The following is a 22,588-nucleotide window of genomic DNA, read 5'->3' as shown; positions in this document are numbered from 1 at the left end:
ACATTCGTATACTTTTTGAATATACTCACTGCAAAAGGGATGTATTGAAGGTTTGCAATGTTATTTTTCTTTTTCTCGGATTGCTTCCTCTTTAGAAGGGAGTTGTTCTTGAATTTCTTATGGTAACTTACTTGCATAAATATATGATTTCATACCGAAGCAATAAGTTTTGAATTAGGACAAGTAGACTTGTACTGGTTATAGAATGCAAAACAATTCATAAGCTTTATTACTTTCAATTGAATTGACAGAAAAACAAAAGAATGAACTACCAAGAAGAAGTGCTGTCAGTACCTATTAACTAAAGAAGCAATACGAGCAGGAACTGTAGGAGGATACCAACCACCAATCAGTCTATACCGAACCTGAATAGGAACGTCTAATATCTTCATGTGGTTTGTAATTGAGTGGGCGAGTTTCTGGTGTTGCAATTTCTGCTTTTTTCCACATCTTAATCAATCTTGTCAGCCTCACTCATACCAAGTGTTGAGCTAGTTTTGTCATAAGATAGGGTGTACATTGCAGCATCACTATCCAGTGAACCAGGCTGCACAATCGTTCGAGTTTGCTGAAAGTTATGTCGACTCTTCCAGTCCCAGAACAAGAAGCTTTCATGTCACCTCCAGGCTCCAGACCTCAGGTACACATCACGGTCTCCTTATTGACAGTCACTGGATTTACAATTAATGCCTTTTGTCCAGAAAGCATACTGTGGTAAAAGTGTCCTTCAGGAAGTCTAAATTTCATTATGTTATAGTTTGGACCTGCAGAAACAAAAGTATGAGGCTCTGCTGGATGAACTGTGTCATTGACCTAACAGATTTCTTGTTGGGAACGTATAATCTATATAGTCTGTTGTTAATTTGGTATGTATCAACAAAAGAAGCTAAGAGAATTCTAGAATTAGCTAGAGTTTGCTAAGGACGTCTATGGCTTAATTTGAAAGCATAACTACTGTGAGACGGTTGGTTGTATGTGAGCTTTCTAGATAAGAAAACTCAATATAAAACTAGAGTATATGAATGACGGTTTACGTAGGTAACGTAGGAATATATTTGTGGTATCATTTGTATTCAAGCAAAATACTAATTAGAAAGTGAGTTTTACAGAGAGAAGTCTGGCTTCAACTTCTAGTTTATTAGAAGCTCTATACGAGTAACTCTAACTACCATGCTCGCATATCTCCTAGCATTATCGAGAGTTTAAGTTTATAAAAATTCTAACATTTCTTAGGATGAGCTGGTGTTCCCATCGTCCAGCCATTCCGAAGATCCCAGCATTTCACTGTCGTGTCGTGAGATATATCCAGTTATATAACGTGTGGATCTGCAGCCATGTCCAGAGAGAGAACAGATATCCCAAACCCGGCAAACAGAGTCACAACCTCCGGGAAGTAAAACGTTAATAGTAGCCACACCATGTCATCATAGTGGATCCCACTTTTACCCATTAAGTGGACCCACCACTTTATCGATCCTTATTAACGTGTCATGTCGGCCACTAGAGCATCTCCAACGGGAGATCCTCTACTTCCTATTTATTTGGCCACGTAGGTTTTATTCATTTTTTTGCAAAAAATTCTTCTCCTACCGGAGTGTGGAGACTGAATGTGAGGATGGTGTGTACGTCGGTTACTTAGACATCCTATAAGCCATCCTCTGATTTTAGAGGTTGTCTTAAAGGATGTGATGAATCCATGTCATCCATTAATTTTCAAACTAAATCGAAGGAGGTTTTTCTTTTAAGATCTTGCGTTGGAGATGATTATCTTAACTTTCCTACAAATAAGGAAAAATGGTTTCAAGGATGTCGTCAATTGACACCCACGTAGGAACCACACTGAGGCTCCATTGGAGATGCTCTTATTACCATGAAAATAAATAGGCAACCAGTATACTTTGCTTTTACTATAGGATTCCTGTGTTTGCGATATTCCGTCGTGATTCGGTTTGTCAACCTATAAATACGTACACATAATTTCTCATCTCACTATATTTTCCATTCAGAAAAAAAAAACTAGAAATATGGGATCCTTTTTTTTTACTCGGTCAATAAAATTAAAAATAAACGAAAACTCTACAGGGACTAGGTTAAACTAGCGCTAGCCGTGAGGCCACCACTAGTCCAACCTATTTGAAACGGAAGTATACCTCTCCAGGCCACTCTACAGATAGAATAAAGCCTGGCCTACCCTCATAAAACTCAAAAATATCTTCAGCCAACAAATATGCTTGTTTGGCCAAAGCATCTGCTGAAAAATTAATTTCTCTATAGTTACGAACATAACGAATGTTATCATAAAAAAATTTCGCGAGCTTCCACTTTGAAACTAGATGCCAAGGAAACTCACCCTTCTGAAAAGCTTGAATGCAACTCATCGAATCCGAACGAATACAAAGGTTTTTAACATTGCACCTCTTTGCTAGCATCGCTCCAAAAATAACAGCACACACTTCCGCAAAAAAAATTGGTTTGATAGCCAAGGCGAACCGATAGAACTCCTAGAACCGCTGCATTAGCATCTCTAAAAGTGACACCAGCTCCATCTTGGCTGGATTGCCAAGTGAGGCACCATCACAACAAATCATTATTTCACCAGGATTAGGAGGAAACCAACTAACCTCTTTCGGAGTCGAAAACTTGCTTGATCTATGTTGCACCCTGAAATAATTCAAGATGTGAAGATCTTCTTGCGTATTATACATATGGCCCTTTATTCTAATCGAGTTATCATAGATAATCTGGTAAACTCTACCTTTAAAACCAAGCCAATGCATCTTAAAATCTTCAAAAAAACATCTTGTTGCGCATCTTCCATAATTCCGTGACAATTGCAAGATTAACAACTAGCCATAAGTCCTTTATCATCCTGCTCCGGCCTTTGGCAACCTTGTAAGAGGCCACCAGATCTTCATTGGGCTGCAGATTAAAGGTAGTTGCCACCCAAGCCCAGATTCTCTTAGCAACTCTGCAATGCCAAGTGATATGGCTTATTGTCTCATCATTCTTCCTACACAAGAGGCAAATCGTAGGCATACTCCTACCAGTCTTCTTGATAATATTATCTTCAGTTAACATTGTTTCGTCCAGATTTTCCAATATTGCACACTCAAAGTAGGATGTACAACTTGCCTAGTGAACAAAGATGCAATAGGTAAAACTTCAGCGGCCGCCTTAGTAGCAGCCTTTGCAGACTTGACTGAAAAAACGCCCTTGTTATCCAAATCCCAGATTTTGTAATCATCTCCACCATCAATAAGAGGTAGATTTTTAATATCAATATTACAGCGAATCATCAAATCTCTCAAGCGAGGAGGTATGGCCCAAGCACCATCAACAATAATATCACTCACCTTTGCTGTGAAATCATTTGGCCCTTTGGAAAAAATTCCAAGGCGCTTCGCAATAGAAAAATCCCCACACCAATTATCAAAAGATAAGAAATTATTAGCACCATTACCTATAATTAACCGAGTGTGCTTTTGCACAAAGTTGTAAACCAACTGATCCCTGGGAAAATCGAGGAACCCAATTTATAATCAATCAAGTTGCCATTTAACTTGAAGTATTTCTCCCTCGAGAATCTGGCATAAGTCTTGTCTTAATCTCGAATAGAAACCCACAACTTCATAAGCATATCCCTATTAATATCCAACAACTTCTTAAGGCCATGGACACCTTTACGCCTCGATCAACACAAATCATCATAAAGAACCGTAAAATACTTTAGTTTCTCAGCATCACCCGACCACATAAAATTTCTAATGACCCTCTCAACCTGCTTAATAACCGTGCATGGCCACTTGTAGATGTCCATGGAATGAAGAACATAGCTAGAAATTGCTGATCTAATCAAAACAAGTCTTGCCTGAAAGTATAAAAGCTTACCTTTCCAGCCGGCCAACTTGTCCATAATTTTCTCCACCACTTGACGAACATGAATGTGACGAACAACACCAGGATTCAATTGAATTCCAAAGTATTTATCCGGAAAAAAGGATCTTTCCATTCTCAAATTGTTACCTATAGAAATAGCACGAGAGCCAGTGCCACCTCCATAATAAAACTTGCTTTTGGCATAACTTACATATTGGCCAGAAGAACATTGGTACATTCCCAACATATCCTTCAAATTTTGTAAACTATGAAGATTACCTCTGTAGAAAATAAGAATATCGTCTGCAAATAATAGATGCGTAGGGGACACACCTTTCTTGCTAACCATAGAGTGCATACTTCGCCTTGCAAAAAGTTTAGAGAGATTGCGGCTTAAAACATCTTCAATAAGGACAAAAATCAAAGGTGGAAGAGGATCACCTTGGCGCAAGCCTCTAGAGATGCTAAAGAAACCTTCATGACTGCCATTTATCATCACAGAAATCCGAGCCGAATTCAGAATATTAAGGATCCATGAACACCAATTTTTGGAAAAACCATATTGACTAAAAACTTCAGTGATGAACTCCCAACTCACCGTATCAAAAGCTTGCGTAATATCCAGTTTGAGGCCAACATTACCATGTTTCCTTTCCGTGCCAATCTCATTGACCAACTCAGATGCCAAAGTTATATTTTCATGAATATTCCTTCCTTTCATAAAAGCAACTTGCTCTTCAGAAATCAACTTATTAAGCATCGTACCTAGCCTGGTAGCCAAAATCTTAGTGATGATTTTGAAGAAAAAATTACTCAAACCAATTGGCCTATAATCCTTGATAGCATCAGACTTGTTCTTTTTAGGAATGAGAACTATAAAACTTGAGTTAATGTCATTGGGAATTTTACGCATAGCCCAACAGTTTCAAATGGCATTAAAAGGATCTTTAGAAATAATGTTCCAACATTGTCTATAGAAAGAACCTGTAAAGCCATCTAGACCAGGCGCAAAGTCCGCTCCTAAATCAAAAACAACCTCTTTAACCTCCTCCAAGGTCGGAATAGCATCCATGAAAGCACTTTCGACGGCACTTATGCTCTCATGCTCAATATCAAACAGCCTTGGATGAATATTAACGTCACCACCATTGAATTTTGCTTGATAATGATTTACAATGTAGTCCTTTATCTCATCCTGCAAAAACAAAATAGTGTTCGTCGTAGTTTTAAGTTCTGAAATCGTATTTTGACTCCTCCTCATACGAATGCTATTATGAAAAAATCGGGTGTTTTTATCTCCATCCTCCAAGCAAGTTACACGCGAATTCATCTTAAGCATAACTGCCAACTCCTTTCTCACATCATCAACAGCTTTCTGAGCATCCGCAACCTTCACAAACTGCAACTCACTACCATGATCAAAATCCAAAAGATCGTTCTCGGTTTCAAGTTTTAATTCAGCTTGTTTCAAATGAAATTGAACTTCACCAAAAACAGTTCTATTCCAAATATTCAACACCTCTTTCAACCTCTTTAATTTGGCCGTGAACAAAAAAGGAGGCGCAATATTAAGTTGTATATTCCAACTATATTCAACCATCTGCATGAAACTTGGATGAGACAACCACATCTTCGGAATTCTAAAAGGCGCCCTGGCTGGCCTTGGATTCTCAAAAGCAAACCCAAAAAGAGGAGACTGATCCGAGCAAATTCTAGGGAAAGACTGACAACTCTAGTTTTCATATTTGTAGAGCAAAGCATCATTCACAATCGCTCTATCATGCTTCGAAACAATTCTATCACTACCACTATGACAATTAGACCAAGTATATTTTTCCCAATAGCATCAGCCTCAACCATCCCATTATCTGAAATCCAACTTTTAAACTCATTCACATAAATTTCCTTTATTGGCCTACCACCCTTCTTCTCATCTAAACGTAAGATGCAATTAATATCCCCCAACACCAACCAAGGAATAGATATAAAACATAAACCCAACTGACGTCGAAGTCTTCTTCTTGCAGCCGGATCAAAAGAAGCATGCACTGGCATAACAAAATCTACCACAACAATTAAAGTAATTGCCTTCTTTGAAGAAGATAAAACATCCGGCCTTTCCAAGGAATTCCTCCACAAAATCCAGAGATTACCCTTTTCTCCATTTGCTTCATTTGTAATAACATCTTCACAAAAGTTCACTAAGGCTAACTTCCTAACAAAACGCGGAGTGCAAAAAACATGTGATTTTGCAATGCAAATTATATCAGGATTATGCAAGTGATATAGCTCATTCAACTTGGCCCTTGCACCATATTTAGCCAAGCCTTGAGCATTCCAAAAAAAGACACGCATTAAATACTGATTCACGTGAAGGGATTGCCAAACCCTTTTCATCATCTTTGCATGACCTACTTCTTCCACGTCTACCAACATGGATTTCTTCCTCACCTGGCTTAGGAGAAGTGTGGGTAGCCTTCTTCTTAGGAGCAACTTTAGGACCCTTATCACCTTTCTTGGCTAAAGCATCTAACTTCTTATTTTCAGCTTTTTCCCTCTTCAAGCGGTCTTCCTCATCCTTAGCATCGTCCCAATCCAATTTCGCAGCCTCAATCTCTACCATGCCAGTAGATATTGCTGTTGATAAAGGTTCAGTCTGAGTCTCAGTAAAAACGTTTTCAACCTCCTCTTCAGTCTCTTCAGTTTCCAGTCTCAAACATATTTGAAGTCTCAAGAGGCTCCGTTATGTTGGCCTGGGAATTTCTTCTAGCTGTTTTAGTAGAGGGACTAAAACCATCTTCTCCAACTAGCTCCATAATAAAATTTGCAGGCGGATCACCTACGACAATGGTTTCAATACGAATGGTAGTTGGTTCTTTGTCGCGTCTTAAGGACAGTCATTCACAAACTAGAGAACATAACCAAACATAACTCGATGATAAGTTTGAGACATAAGTTTTGACTCCATAGTTATCCATAGTTAAAGAAATAAGTTTGGAAAACAAAGAATCCATTCAGTCATCAACATCCCCACCACGACCGCATCCACGACCATGTGCATGACCACCTCATCCTCGTTTAGCAGGTTGGGCGCTGCTCGATTCGCCTTGAGACTTCCTTTTTGCGGTGGTTTTCGTCATCTTTTTCTTTGTTTTCTCCACCACCGCTTATACATCTTTGAGATTGTTCAATTCATCGATCTGCTTTTCATTAGCCTTAACATTTTTCCCTTTCCTGATATCTAGCCTTGCTTGGGTTATCAAGCGCCAAACTCGTCTTCTATGTTTCCATTTTAAACAACAAACATTCAAAAAATTACGCCAAAACCATTAAAAAAACCATTCTATGTCTTGCGACTCTCGTCGAGATGTACATTATATATCCTCTTGGGTGAAACAAAGGCCCAAAATAGCGTTCTTGCTCGGCGCAACCAACCATATTTCGTTTTTCTTTAGCCAACTTCTTGTAAGGGTCAAAAAGACAACATCTTTCGTCGTCAAGTTGTCTAACTAGCGTCTCAACTTCAGATAAACCTCATTCTGGGACTTCAACTTACTGTTGTAGGTGTACTTGTCTCCATAACACTTACCGTCCCATTGGTTGTTCACAAAATCCCTTTCAACAAATATTGGGAAGTGAAAATATATCCACCCCTGCAGAAGAGCCATACTCCCTCCAATGTGGTTCCTTTGATCCTAGAAGCCTTTCTCAACTCGTTCAACGAGTGTGCAAGGATGTCAGTTCCCCAAGAGTATTCGTGAATCTTGTCAAATGGTTGCAACAACTGAATAAAGTTGGCGCTCACACGGGTACCGGAAAATTAAGGGAAAATAATAAATCCCAGGATGTAGCGGACATACACATTGTCCATAGCGAAGATACGTTCCTTGGTCACTTCTTTTCCCTCTGCACGAAGCTTCTTTATTCCCATGAAGAGGTACCTGAACTGCGCGAGATTGAATTTCCTCTGCTTTGATTCACCTACTAGCATCTGTGACTTGGTCATCTCCTCATCCCATTGGAACACATTCTTGGTGAAAGCGTAAATCTTCTCACACTCAAGCTCTTGTGCGTAGTCTTTGTGCTTCACGGCTTTACCTTCTATGCTTAGTACGGTAATGAACTTCGCATCATTTGGAGTTGTCGTCATTTCGCCAAACAGAAGATGTAAAATATCCGTTTCCCCGTAATATCTCTCGGCAAAGGCGGGATAAAGAGGTTTTTCGTAACCAAGAACCAAATTGTCGACCGCAAGCAACAACCCTGTAGATTTGACTAGCTCGATTAATTCCTCAACTTCTCCTATGGTTGATGATGTTGCTTCTAGTGGCCGATTCTTAATCATACTCACTGACGTTCCTGGATTCATAAGACGAACGACATCCTTGTGATCCTATAAAACAAAACAAATCTTATAGACAATAATCAAAACACTAAATGGATAACAAATTTCATCTTACATCGCATAAGGGTTAGGTAGTTACTATGGTATGACAAATGACACCGGCCCAACTCTCTTTGTACCCCCATAACAACTTTCATCCACCTCCAGTAACCCGTAAACTGGATCATGATTTCCGTTATTATATCTTCCCTGAAATGTTCCATTAATCTAATCATCTTCTTCTTCTTCACCGTTGATCTAGTATTCATCATCTTAAAACGCAGTCGTTATTGAAACAAGTTTCGGGTTTTGCTTCAGCTTTGTTGGTCAGTTCGTGGTATTCAGAGAGGCATGTTTAGCATTTTGGGCAGAGGGCCGGAAAATTTTAGGCCTTTATAGATATTAAGTTGTCTTTTTACTGTTTTTTCCTTAATAAACATACCATTTTATCCTCTCTTTCTCTCCGATAGATGTCAGTTGTCGGAAAAAAACCCTAATCATAACAAAATCCATTGTCGTCTTCGAATTGGGTATCATCCTGCAGCAGTTCGAAATGATCCTATGCATATAGGTGTAGATAATCCACAGGGCTAGGTGGCAAGATCCTAAGCTATGATACACCAAAGAAAAAAGAGCGGCGAAGCACATGATAGAACCGAACGCCGCAAAGAGCGAGGTATCACGTGGGTCGGACGTGATGGCCCAACGGTTGTTGGATGTGATGTGACCTTTATCTCCTGACAGGTCGGGCGAACGATCAGAAAGCACTCAGTCAGACGAAGGAAGATGGTCAAACAAAGGAACAAGAAGAAAGAAGGGTGACATCGTGTTAACCAGATGATCAAGACTCGACCTCGGGTGAAGAACTATCAAAAACCAAGACTCTATCGGTCAAACCAGAAAGTCGGGCGAGCAGTGCAGGTCCGATAGGGAACAACTAAAATTAATGTAATGTGACCAACGTTGTATGTCGACTTTGGCCTATCAATACAAGGGTTGGTCGAGAGAGAGAGAGGCAGGTTGAGAGAGAGAGAGAAAGAAGTCATCATACTCGAGTTTTTGAGCTTCATCATTTGAAAGGGAGAGAACAACTTGTAACCAATGAAAAGAAATAATAAAATTCATCCTTTCACCCCGTGGACGTAGGTAGGGACGACTCTCGGACTCACAACACACTGTGTCCGATGTCTAGCACGTCAGGGATGAGAAGAACTCTGAGGAACCTCACAATCAACGACAGTATCATGCAAGGAGGAGTAACTGGGCCGAGGCGAGGGAGTGACGGGAATTACCACCAGAGGAATCACGAGCTGCTGAAAGGGGTATGCCAACTGTAGACGAGGAGATCGATCTTGGACGAGACGATGACCCATCGCCTTTGGGGCAAATCGCCTCGCCCCCAAGGAGGGATGATCAAACAGATGGACTTACCGCGTCAGACACAGAATATGATGAAGAAGCGTTAATCCTGCATGCCCAGAGACGAAACATCAGACGACAAGGTGAGTATCAAGATGCCCTCGGGCGAGAGCAATAACGACTCAGGCGAGTACAACTAGGACGAGAAACAACTATCGGGGTCGATCCGGCGACATCGACTCGGATACACCCACTGTACCACCTCCACCACCTGTGATGACGGCGCCACCCCCTTCCCATTTAGGACATCCAAATGGTCACTCTATCCATGAGAGTACAGATCCAACACTACTCACAATTCTAGAAAGCCAAAGAAGGAAAAAGGCGGCTTTAATGGATCTTCAGCAGAGGAACTAGATTTCTAGAACTATCAACTACGGAACTTAAGGTCGAGTTCGAGAGGATCTTTTAGCCGAGGGACATCAGGTCACCAAGGCCTAATTGGGAAAGTACCACCAGCGGTAGGACCGAGCAATTCCGGTCGATCAGGACCACCCTCGACACCACCTATCAGAGGATACGGTCCACCCGAGGATTCATCAACATACGACGAGAGGCACGAGAGGAATAATCAGCAAAGGAACACAAGGTCCGACAATGCGACCGAAGCCAAGCTAAGAGAGTTAGAAGAAAAGATAAGGAAGCTGTCAGGAACCGGCGAAGAAGATAAGATAGCCGAGGTCATAAGCGAGGCCGAGAGGACCCCTTATACCCAAGATCTAGAATTAAGGGCTTTCCCACCTAAGTGCATGCTCCCCACCTTCCCATCCAGGTTCGACGGCACGGGAGACACAATTGAGTATTTGAAGATGTACACTATGTCCCTAATCCAATGGAAAAACCATGAGGTATGTATGTGTAAGTTCTTCCCGGCAATCCTGGAAGGCGAGGCAAGGAAATGGTTCTACAACCTCTCACCAGGAACATTTGACAGTTACGAGACTCTAGTCGAAGCCTTCCTTGAAACGTACATGCACAACAGCAGACCTCGGCCTAGGGTCAACAGGTTATTCACCTTGTCCCGACGGTTTAGAGAGCCTCTCAGATCATTGACCGATCGATTGAGAAATTTGTGTACAGAAATTGGGAAGATACCAGTCGACCAGCAGATATTCGGGTTCAAAAATGCACTAGGGAGGTCATATCCCATCTGGATAGCCATGTTCATTGAAAAGCCGCAAACATTGAAGGAAATGAGGAAAATGCAAGAATATTTCATCGCCCTAGAATAAATTCAGGAATAATCAAAGGATAGGGGAGTGCAAGAGGCTAGTGCGGCGCCCGAGTCGAAATCAGACGATGTTCAACGTCGGCCCGAGAAGAGACCGAGCCCACCTATGCGAGGAAATGGGAAGAAGGAATGGGTAGCTAAAGGAAAGAGGCCGAGGAACGAGGCGAGAACATACACCCTTTGAATGCTCCACTAGAAGAAATATTCAAAGAGGTCGAGAAAAGGAGTGACATCATATACCCAGCTTTCAAGAGGGATATAGTTCGAGGAGACCAAGGATTACCCAGAGTATTGCCATTATCATCAATATCGAGGCCACTCTACAAATAACTGCCGAGAAGTAAAAGACATCGTGCAACATCTTATTCGAGACGGTTACGTGAGACAGTTCGTCCGACACCCAGCCTAGACGACCGCAGCGCCTGATGCACCCGTCCACCAAGTCAGAATCGACAGATCCACGCAGTTTGTCAACACGATTTCGCATTTGGACACTCAAGAGTACAATCTGAATCCTAGAATCATGTCTAGAATCCACAAGAGTGATCATAATGGGAAGGAAATTTCCAGTGTATAAAAAGATTTGCCGATGGAACCCTGGATGCTGCGACCCATCTTTTTCTCGGCTCAGGATGTCTCGATGAATGGCCAAGCTCACAGTGATACCTTGGTTATCACCCTTCTGATTGAGGAATGGGGGGTAAGAAGGATACTAGTGGATAGTGGGATCTCAGTCGAAGTACTCTTCTACGACCCGTTCAATAGGATGGAGTTTTCAGATGATATACTCGTCCCATCGACATATCGTATCTACGGTTATAATGGGACCGTGACCATACCAAAGGGCGAAGTAACCCTAAGGGTATCGGACGGAGGTGGTTACGCAGATACGTTAACTACATTCTGTGTGGTCGATGTCGCCTCGCCCTATGAAGCTATTATTGGGAGACCGTAGATCGCGGGAATCAAAGGAGTGGCATCGGCTTATCATCAGAGGCTACGATTCCCAACGTACAAGGGGATAACTGAGGTTGTAGGAGATTCACAGGCAGCCCGACAGTGCATGCAGGTCGATTCCCAAATAAATGAGGAGCGGCGAGCACGACAAAGGGGAGAGAAGAACAAGGCTAAAAAACCAAATCCACAGAGGAACTGGAAATAATTATTTCGCAGGAGGTCATGACATACGAAACACAAGGGAACGAGCCTTCAAAGAAATTAAAGGAGACGGGGCCGATGAAGGAATCAAAACCAAACTGCTCGGCCGTGGACCCTACTCGAGAGATTAATTTAGGAACTGTAAAAGAACCAAGGATAGTAAGGACGGACGAACAAGTAAACCAGCTCGTGGTGGTGCTAAAGGAAAACATGGACGCGTTCGCATGGAACGTGCACAATATGGAGGGCATAGACCCGGGGTATGCTTTCACCATCTAAAGATCGACTCAAGCTTCAAACCAGTCCGAAAAAATATGAGGCGAGTCGCACCATAATTACACACAACCGTCGAGAAGGAGTTAAATAAGTTACAAGAATCGGGAATAATCAGGAAATCGCACTACCCACAGTGGATATCCAACATGGTCGTGGTACCAAAGAAAAACGGAGGAGTAAAAATCTGCATTGACTTCAGCGACCTGAACAAAGCCTGTCCGAAGGACAGTTTCCTTCTCCCAAGCATCGATCAACTGGTGGAATCTATAGTAGGGAATGAGGCACTAACATTGATGGACGGATACGCGGAGTATAACCAGATCCCGTTGGCCACCGAGGATCAAGAACACACCTCCTTCTTCACGCCGAGGGGCCTATACTGCTACACCAAGATTCCGTTTGGTCTGAAGAATGCGGGCGCCACATATCAAAGGTTGTTAGGAGACATGTTCGAAGACCAGATCCACCACACCATCGAGGTCTATGTAGACCTATGCTAGTAAAAAGTCGCCTAGCCAAGAATCACATTCGGGACCTGCAAGAAGTTTTCCGGACGATGAGAGAATATAAAATGGAAGTTAATCCGACTAAATGCGATTTTTGGGTCACATTAGGCAAAGTTTTGGGATATATCATCACTCCAAAGGGGATAGAAGCATATCCCGAGAAAGTTAGAGCTATACTCGAGATGCCATGACCGGCTACAATAAAAGACATACAAAAGATTAACGGTAGTATAGCAGCGTTGGGGCGATTTATATCTCGGTCGTCGGACAAATGCAAGAACTTCTTTAGCACTCTCAAAAAGGGGGAGAAATTTAAATGGACGGACGCTTGTGAGGAGGCGTTTCAGAATATTAAACTACATCTCGCTAGCCTACCCGTATTACAAATACCCGATCAATCGGAGGTCCTCAAGTTATACCTTGGCGCAACCTTATATGCTATCAGTGCACTCTTAGTCCGAAATGAAGGGAGCGAAGAAAAGCTTGTTTACTTCATCAGCAAAACATTAAGTCCCGCCGAGAAAAATTATACAAGGATGGAACAGATGATTTTAGCACTAGCTTTCTCCACTCTGAAGTTAATAACGTATTTCCAAGCCCATCGGATCCGCGTGCTCATAAAATCGCCTATTGAGGCGGTACTAGACAATGCCAGCCGATCAGGGAGGATTTCCAAATGGGGGACACAAATCAAACAATTCAAAGTTTTCTACGAAATGAGGACAGCAGTGAAGGCACAAGTAGTGGCAGATTTTCCACTAAGCGACGAAGATGAGGTCGAGGACATACCCAGAATGGAAGAAGATCGAGAAGACTCGGCCGACTTAATCGAAGAAAGTATCCCATCACGTTGGGAAGTATTCGTCGATGGAGCGTCGAACAAAGATGTATCGGGACTTGGGATAGTATTTACTACACCAAAGGGACGAAAAATGGTCCATTCGTTTAGATTGGAATTTAAGGCGACAAACAACGTCAACGAGTACGAAGCTGCAATTCACGCCCTAAGATTAATCATCGAGATGGGCCTACAATATGTAAGACTAACTAGGAAATCGCAGTTGGTGATCCGAAAAATCACAGGAAAATACTCCATCCACGACCCGATTTTGCAGAAGTACTGGGAGCTCGCCCAATTCTATATTGACCAGATCCCCAACATCAAATTTCGCCACATATGTATAAAGGATAATCGACACTCGGACGCATTGGCATATATTGCATCCCAGCTCACAGACCCAAGTGTGGAGGGTATTCGTGTCATGAGACTCCTCGCCCCATCTATACCAGAGACACCCGAGGTGCACGTCGACGTGGCTATCAACACGGCCGACAGGTATCCGGACGGAGATTGGAGAAAGTCGATTCATTCGTACTTGGAGACAGGCGAGTTACCCAAGGGGCGACCCGAGATCAACAAAGTGAAAAGAAAATCGGCCGCTTACGAGCTAAGAGACGGAATCCTATACAGGAAATCATACCTGGGACCACTCTTAAGATGCTTAAGTAAGGAAGAAGGCCATACAATCTTGAATGGACTACACTATGGAGAAGCCGGAAATCACAGCTCGGGACGAAGTCTGTCAGCGAGAGCGAAGATGATGGGATACTTCTGGCCGTATATGAACGATGATACAAAACAAATAGTGCAATCTTGCGAAGAATGCCAGCGGTTTGGTAAGAAGATACATGCACCATCAGTAACTCTAAACTCGGTAGTAAGCCCCTGTCCCTTTGCAAAGTGGGGGATCGATATCGTGGGACCATTACATGTGGTATCGGGGCAGAGAAAATACTTAATAGTAGCGACGGATTACTTCACTAAATGGGTGGAGGCGGCACCACTGAGACATATCCGTGACAAGGACGTCTTCAGGTTCATTTGGGAGCACATCCTATGTTGTTTCGGAGTACCGGCGGCCATCGTCTCGGATAATGGAAAACAACTCCATGGAGAAAACATCGACCTACTATTTAACACCTACAACATCATAAAAATCAGCTACCCCCATATACTCTCAAAGTAATGGGCAGGCCGAGATCACAAACAAAACTATCACCGACAATATGAAGAAAACATTAGATGGAGAATACGGTGATTGGTGCGAAGAACTCTACAATGTTTTACGGGCCTATCGAACCACTCGAAGGGAAGAAACAGGGCTATCACCTTTCATGCTGACCTATGAAACCGAAGCGATACAACCAACTGAAGCAATGATACCCACCACAAGAACTGAAGCCTGGAGGCGAAACATATCGGCAGATCTAATATTGTCCAAGCTCGACGACCTGGAGGAAACAAGGGAGGTGGCGTTACAAAAAATGGAGAATTGCCAAAGGAGACTACAACGAGAATACAACAAACGAGTTCGACCAAGAGAGTTTCAACCGGGGCAGTTAGTGTTGAAATATCTAGCTGATTGGTAGCATGACAAAAAGGGCGGTAAACTAGCGGAAATGTGGGGAGGACCATACACAATCGTGTCTAAAGCTGGCGAGGGAGCTTATCGATTACTCAAACCAGACGGCAAACTCGAGTTAAAACCGTGGAACGCTCAACATCTGAAACACTATTGCCCATGAGGGGTTCGAGGGAAACATGTAAACATACTTGTCATTCATTTATTTAAAACCGCGAGGGTTAGGAAATATGAAATGAGCGACCAATGGTCATTCGTACTCGAGGCAAAGCCAGTGAGGAATTGCCGAGGTGACTTACACTTGAATGGTCATTCGTACTCGGGGCAAAGCCAGTGTGGAAGTGCCGAGGTGACTTACAGTCGAATGGCTGTTCGATACTCGGGGCAGTGGCAGTGTGCAAGTGCCGAGGTAGCCTAAGGGTACTGGTGGTTGGAAGCCAGATACCAAAGGTTGTTAAGATACGATTTCTTCTCAGCTAGGTAACCTACTTACATCTGAAAGGTTACCCCCATCGTAGGTGTCCGTGACCACTTGCCTGAGTTGGTTGGTCGATAACCACTTGGGATTATCGGGCCTAGAACTAGGACGACTAAAACCCTTCCACTGAATCTCAAAAAATAGCGATGAGATACCTCGGATGGGACATGGCATCGGGCCTGATGACCCTCTTTGTTGAGTGTGTTCGACAGAAAAGGCACTAATACTAATGCATGTGACATCAAATGCACATACGGAGCACAAACAACAAGATAGCAACCATAAAATTAAACATCGTCAACACAATGATAAAGGCGTAAATTGTCAAGGAAAAGAAAAAAGAAAAACAAGCTTGGCGACGCAGCACCCCATTCAAAGAAGTTGTTCAAAGAAGCATGGGTCTAATGTTCAAATGAATTACAACCCGTGACAAAGGGAAAATTAGTGGCGCAACACTACAAAAGACATGATCAACTCCTGGGTGGAACAACACCATCTCCCCCCTTTCTCTTGGAAACCTCGCGGCGCTTTTGCGCGATGTACCCGTTCACACCGGCCTTGATCGCCTCAGCAAGCTCGCTCTGATGAGCATTTCTCTCGTCCAAAATCTGCTGAGAAAGCTTCTTGGACCTCGCCTCGGCAGCATGGAGCTTAACTTTCACCTCACCTTCGGCCTTCTTCCACTGCTCCACCTCCTGCCCGAGATTTTGCACATCTCGCTCCAGATCCTTGACCCCGAGATTTTGCACATCTCGCTACAGATCCTTGACACGACCCTTCTCGGCTGCAACAAAACATTATAAGAATATTAAACACGGAACATAGCAGAATACGAAGTAAAAACAACAAACTAACTAGGTCTTAAGGTCGCCCCAACATGCACTCTAGAGACTTGGCCAACTCATCCTCGGCCTTAGAAAGCTTCAAGGTTAACTCATTATAGTATTGTTCAATGAACTCATTCGAAGGGAAATATTTCTTGTGATCACTCCACTCAGACCTCTAACGGTTATAGGACACTTGTAACATCGATAACTGGGCTTGGGTTCACTCTAGGTCACTGGACAGCTTATCGAAACCCTTGGTCCTGTCAAGAAGATCTCGGTTGGACTGCTCGGCCACAGCTTTTTCCCTCAAAATTCGTCGCCGATCTTCATGAAGATATTGATTTTGAATCTTAAGGGAACCATTTTGACTCTGCAGATTATCTGCTAGTAACGTTTTATCACAAGAAAGTCTTTGAAATATGCCCAAGCGGTCCCGTAAGTTATCTATCTCTTCGGGGACATGCTCAAATAGGCGATATATGTCCAATTCCTCATGAAGTTGCTGGATCTCGGCCTCCTGTCGGTCTATCTTCCCATCCTTATAAGAAATTCGTTGTCGAAGATTCTCCACAAGATCTTTCTCGATATCCCACTTTCTCTTCATAAGCCTAGACTCCGAGGAATTGACTTAGGACATTGGTATGAAGAACTCAATCAACACAACTATTGCAACAATATACCTTGCGCATCGACGAGTTTGATCTCCAGATCACGAGATCGTTCCTTCTTCTGCTGAAGAGCAGCCTCCAACTTCTTAATCCCCTGTCCACGGAGAGCATCCTCCAACCTCGACCGATTCAACGCCTACAAATTCCATCCCAAGACTAGATTAGTGGGGTCCGATAATATCCAAAGGAAAAGTGCAAACAAATCACTTACCAAATTATCAAAGACCGGCGCGATATCACGATACAGAGGCACAACAGAAATCATCTGCTCATCAGTATAGGAGCCAAACTCCTCAGAGTGCAATGCGCCAAGTGAATCACAAATAGGGGTCGATATGGTAAAGGACGTCTGAACACCCGAGGGAGACCCAACATCCTTCTGGGGTAACTTTTGGAGTGATGTTATGGCCGGCCCCTGATCACCAGACTGCACGACAGAAGTCACAATAGCAGTCTACACATAAACCTCTGTTTCCTTCTGGCCACCAGCATCCTCATCAAACAGATGATCGTCCCCGAATATATCGTCCTAATCATCTTGATCGGGGATATCGATCACAACGTCCGAGCTTTTCAACACCAAGCCCTTTGCCGCCACCTTCCCCCGAGGAGGATTACGCCTTGGAACCAAACTTTCACTACCACAAGTATTGGACCCTCCAACATCTTCATCCTCGCGCTTAAGGAATTTCTGCACAATGTTCAGCGTCATAACACGTGAAGCCAAAAAACAGGGGAAAGTACATGTACATAGAATAAAAGCTATATGTTTGTTACCTTCCCATGATCCTCCTCGACCCTTGTGCCAACACTCCTCTTCTTGGAAATAGAAGACGATTTGGTAGACTCGCCCTAGGGCTTAACCTACGACAAGAAAGTAATCAGTACCCCAAGCCGATACAACAGGAATCAAAGAAAGTGGAAAGAAAGCAACTGGTGGCTCTCCAAAAGAGTCACAGAAATGATATCTGCAAGTGCACAGGGTCTGTTGTAGTGAGTGTGCAAGGAAGGGTCGAACCACAGAGACTAGGGTGTATAATTGAGGTTTTTAAGCTAGTTATCTAAATTAACAAGGCAGTAACTAAAGCAATGAGGTAACAGTGGCAGAGAACAAAGAAAGTGAAATTCAGTGAATAAGAAACATTGGCAGGTCTTCCAGCTATGTTCTTGTCCCTTGTTAGTTATCAGTCAGCTTCTAGGCTTTCTGAATAACTAGATGACAGTTGCGGTTCAGAGCCGGCTGTTCATCTAAGGGTTGGTCTAGAAAGGAGGCTAAAGGCACTAAGATAATTCTAAACCTTGTAGTAATTGGGGCTCTTCCTTCTCCATCTCCTGTTCCAACTGCTCCTCTAGCTCGAGCTATTTTATCAATTTCTCTTCTTTCCTGTCTCTGAAACCCTAGGAGATAAATTGGTATGATAGCTGGCTAGAAAGAAGGGGAAATAGATGGGGTTTCGTTAGGTAATAGCCATGATGGCTTTTGGTGGTGGTTGTGGCAGTTGAGGAAGGTGGTGGTGATGATGGTGGTGCGGCAGGGTATGGTGGTGTTGCAGAGGGTGAGGGAGAAAGAGAAGAAGTCGATTGAAAATGGATTGGGGTGCGTTTGTTTTGGGTATAGGGTATTTGGTACTCGGGTGTTGAGCGGGTTTAGCAATTGTTGATGAACAACGAGGATGAGACGTTGGATGCGGAAATGATGGATCGATCTAACGGCGAGACAGAAGGAAGCGAGGAGCGACCGTTGGATGCGGAAGTACAACGAAACTGACGGCTCAAGATGGAGTTAGGTGCTGTAGTTTTAGACAGGAGCTTCATACTTTGATGTACTGACTATGCTGCGACCGTAGGATGCTGAGATGATCCAATCTGATGGCTAGAAAGAGAAACGAGTATGGATATAGGAAATGGATTTGGGGGAGAGTTTTGGGCCTTGTGTATGCCAAACCCATATCTTTTCTAAGAAAAATTCTTCCTCTTCAAGCCCACTTCTAGCCTTTTGGTCTTGTGCACAACATTCTTCGCGGCTTCCTTGTGTTATTCCTCTTGGCTTCCATCACTTTTCTGCTCTTTTCCGCTCCGTAATTCATCCAAACTTTATTTGGTACCTAAAAATGCAAAATTAATTAATAAAAATATTTATTCTTGAAAACAATGAAAATACAGAATATGGGTTAAAATGGAGAATTAGAGCACAAAAGATGAGTTAAATGCCAAGAAAAATATACAAAAATATGCACTTTTTAGCACTCATCAAATACCCCCAAACCTGAATTTTACTTGTCCTCAAGTAAAGCAAAACTAAGGAAATCTTACCTATTCCACTGTCGCTAGTCTCTCGAATGCATTTAGCGTATGCACTAAGCCTTTTAAAACACTAAGTGTCCCTAGTGGACGAGTTGAAGTCTCGTGAAGGTTTGCTTAGAACGTACCTACAAAGTTCTAGGACAAAATATAAGCTCATATTCCATCAAATGTGACATGTGCAAGACAGTTTAAGCTCACAGCAAAATGGAGATGTCAATCTAGCTACCTAAGGCACAATCCTAGCACTGATAACAAATAAAGACATGTGATAAGAGTGTAAAGTGTATCTACACATGTGTAAAGAAAGATCGAATGTTATGACTACTAATCACCAAGAGATAGTTTCTCAGGCTAAGAACCGAGGTCGAAATCTAGCTAGCTGTCCGGACTTTACGAGAATTGTGAATGAGTTGGAGGTATTTCACAATTTCTCGCGTTGTACATCAATGGCGTACACCCTTCCTTGCTTACTAAAACAAAAAATGACTCTTATTTACATTGACTACTCTCTTTTATTTTTGGACAAGAGAGAACTATTTTCTTTACATGACACAAATGAAATTTGATAAATACTTAATTTTTTTGTTTTTTTTTTTTTCTGATAATTTTTTTTTCTGAATATACATCATTTTTTTTTTTAACATGGTAACACTTTTGATACATATACAAAAGAAAACAAAAAATTACATGACTCTTAGCAAGAGGTAGCCCTTTTTGATGCACCCAGTTAAATTCGATGGTTGTCTTTCTTAATGTAACCTCCACCTTCTATCCCAACCAACCAAAGAACAAGCTAGTCAAGTTTCGTTCAGTATTCTAAAGTGATTGGCAATCGTGACTTCCTATCAAACACCTTGAAGATCGAGGCTATACATGTATTGGTAGATCGTGCGCGTGCAAGTTTCTTATCACATGTGAATTGTGCTAGAATCAGGGGTGCCTAAATATCTAGACTAAGAATCCTTATGTTTACATACATGCACAAGAGTCAACATTTCAAGGTAAATGAGCTCCATTTTTATGTTTTTTTTAATTTTTTAGTTTTTTTTTTTTTTCAATTTTTCAATTTTTTCAAAAAGAATTCAAAAAGAAGGAGTTCTTGTTTTCAATTATGACATATTATCATGGTATCTACTCTATACCCCCAAACCTAAACTAAACATTGTCCTCAATGTTTCACAAGATGTAAAGAATTATAATACAACATATGGAGAGGATTATGCTGAGTAGAGAAAAAGGAAAGAGAATACCCGATTTCGGCGAAAGCAAGATTAGAACTCCATTATTCAAGGCAAAAATCCAACATTTTTTAGCCGAGATCATATTGGATTAGCACTATATATACAAAAGAAACAAAAAATTTAACTAAGTGCAACGGCGCCAAAAACTTGGTGGCTCTCTAAAAGAGTCACAGAAATGATACCTGCAAGTGCACAGGGTCTGTTGTAGTGAGTGTGCAAGGCAGGGTCGAACCACAGAGACTAGGGTGTATAGTTGAAGTTTTTAAGCTAGTTATCTAAATTAACAAGGCAGTAACTAAAGCAATGAGGTAACAGTGGCAGAGAACAAAGAAAGTGAAATTCAGTGAATAAGAAACATTGGCAGGTCTTCCATCTATGTTCTTGTCCCTTTTTAGTTATCAGTCAGCTTCTAGGCTTTCTGAATAACTAGATGACAGTTGCAGTTCAAAGCCGGTTGTTCATCTAAGGGTTGGTCTAGAAAGGAGGCTAAAGGAACTAAGATAATTCTAAACCTTGTAGTAATTGGGGCTCTCACACTGCAACTACTCGCAGAGAAGCTTTCTTAGTGTTTTAACAACCTAAAAGGATGTTCAATCCTAGACAATTCAAGCACAACAATATCAAAGCATGGATAGGATAAAAACAATTGAAATGTACAACATCATTTAAAGTAAAAACTAACCCTTGAGGCACTGGCTATTCCAGTCCTCTTGGGTGAAGCACTGGCTAGTCCAGGCATGTCTTCTAACACACACCCACACATCATATTTATAGTTACAAGCTTCAATTAGGTTTCTACACAAGTTTTCCCCAAATCCCCAAAAACAGCAGAAATTAGGGTTACTGATTTACCTAATTTGATGGGATGATTCGTTCCCATGTCTTCGACCCATCCTTCCTATGCTCTTCCTTCTCCATCTCCTGTTCCAACTGCTCCTCTAGCTCGAGCTATTTTATCAATTTCTCTTCTTTCCTGTCTCTGAAACCCTAGGAGAGAAATTGGTATGATAGCTGGCTAGAAAGAAGGGGAAATAGATGGGGTTTCGTTAGGTAATAGCCATGATGGCTTTTGGTGGTGGTTGTGGCAGTTGAGGAAGGTGGTGGTGATGATGGTGGTGCGGCAGGGTATGGTGGTGTTGCAGAGGGTGAGGGAGAAAGAGAAGAAGTCGATGGAAAATGGATTGGGGTGCGTTTGTTTTGGGTATAGGGTATTTGGTACTTGGGTGTTGAGCGGGTTTAGCAATTGTTAATGAACAGCGAGGATGAGACGTTGGATGCGTAAATGATGGATCGATCTAACGGCGAGACAGAAGGAAGCGAGGAGCGACCGTTGGATGCGGAAGTACAATGAAACTGACGGCTCAAGATGGAGTTAGGTGCTGTAGTGTTAGACAGGAGCTTCAGACTTTGATGTACTGACTATGCTGCGACCGTAGGATGCTGAGATGATCCAATCTGATGGATAGAAAGAGAAACGAGTATGGATATAGGAAATGGATTTGGGTGAGAGTTTTGGGCCTTGGGTATGCCAAACCCATATCTTTTCTAAGAACAATTCTTCCTCTTCAAGCCCACTTATAGCCTTTTGGTCTTGTGCACAACATTCTTCGCGGCTTCCTTGTGTGATTCCTCTTCGCTTCCATCACTTTTCTGCTCTTTTCCGCTCCGCAATTCATCCAAACTTTATTTGGTACCTAAAAATGCAAAATTAATTAATAAAAATATTTATTCTTGAAAACCATGAAAATACAGAATATGGGTTAAAATGGAGAATTAGAGCACAAAAGATGAGTTAAA

The 22,588-nt window shown here is 42.2% G+C and overlaps 1 protein-coding gene across 1 annotated transcript; it reads right to left on the bottom strand.

Moving 5' to 3' along the window:
* Window positions 1-451: 451 nt before the first annotated feature.
* LOC113272958 lies at window positions 452-5,506 on the bottom strand. Its single transcript, XM_026522739.1, has 6 exons — window positions 5,195-5,506; window positions 4,861-5,071; window positions 3,726-4,749; window positions 3,133-3,510; window positions 2,151-2,268; window positions 452-547 (listed from the first exon to the last, which is right to left on the bottom strand). The coding sequence occupies exons 1-6, from the start codon at window positions 5,504-5,506 to the stop codon at window positions 452-454; spliced, it is 2,139 nt and encodes a 712-aa protein (XP_026378524.1).
* Window positions 5,507-22,588: the final 17,082 nt, after the last annotated feature.

The sequence above is a fragment of the Papaver somniferum genome, chromosome 4, assembly GCF_003573695.1.
Source record: "Papaver somniferum cultivar HN1 chromosome 4, ASM357369v1, whole genome shotgun sequence".
In the NCBI taxonomy this organism is placed as follows: Eukaryota; Viridiplantae; Streptophyta; class Magnoliopsida; order Ranunculales; family Papaveraceae; genus Papaver; species Papaver somniferum.
This window is presented reverse-complemented; position numbering and strand designations above follow the sequence as displayed.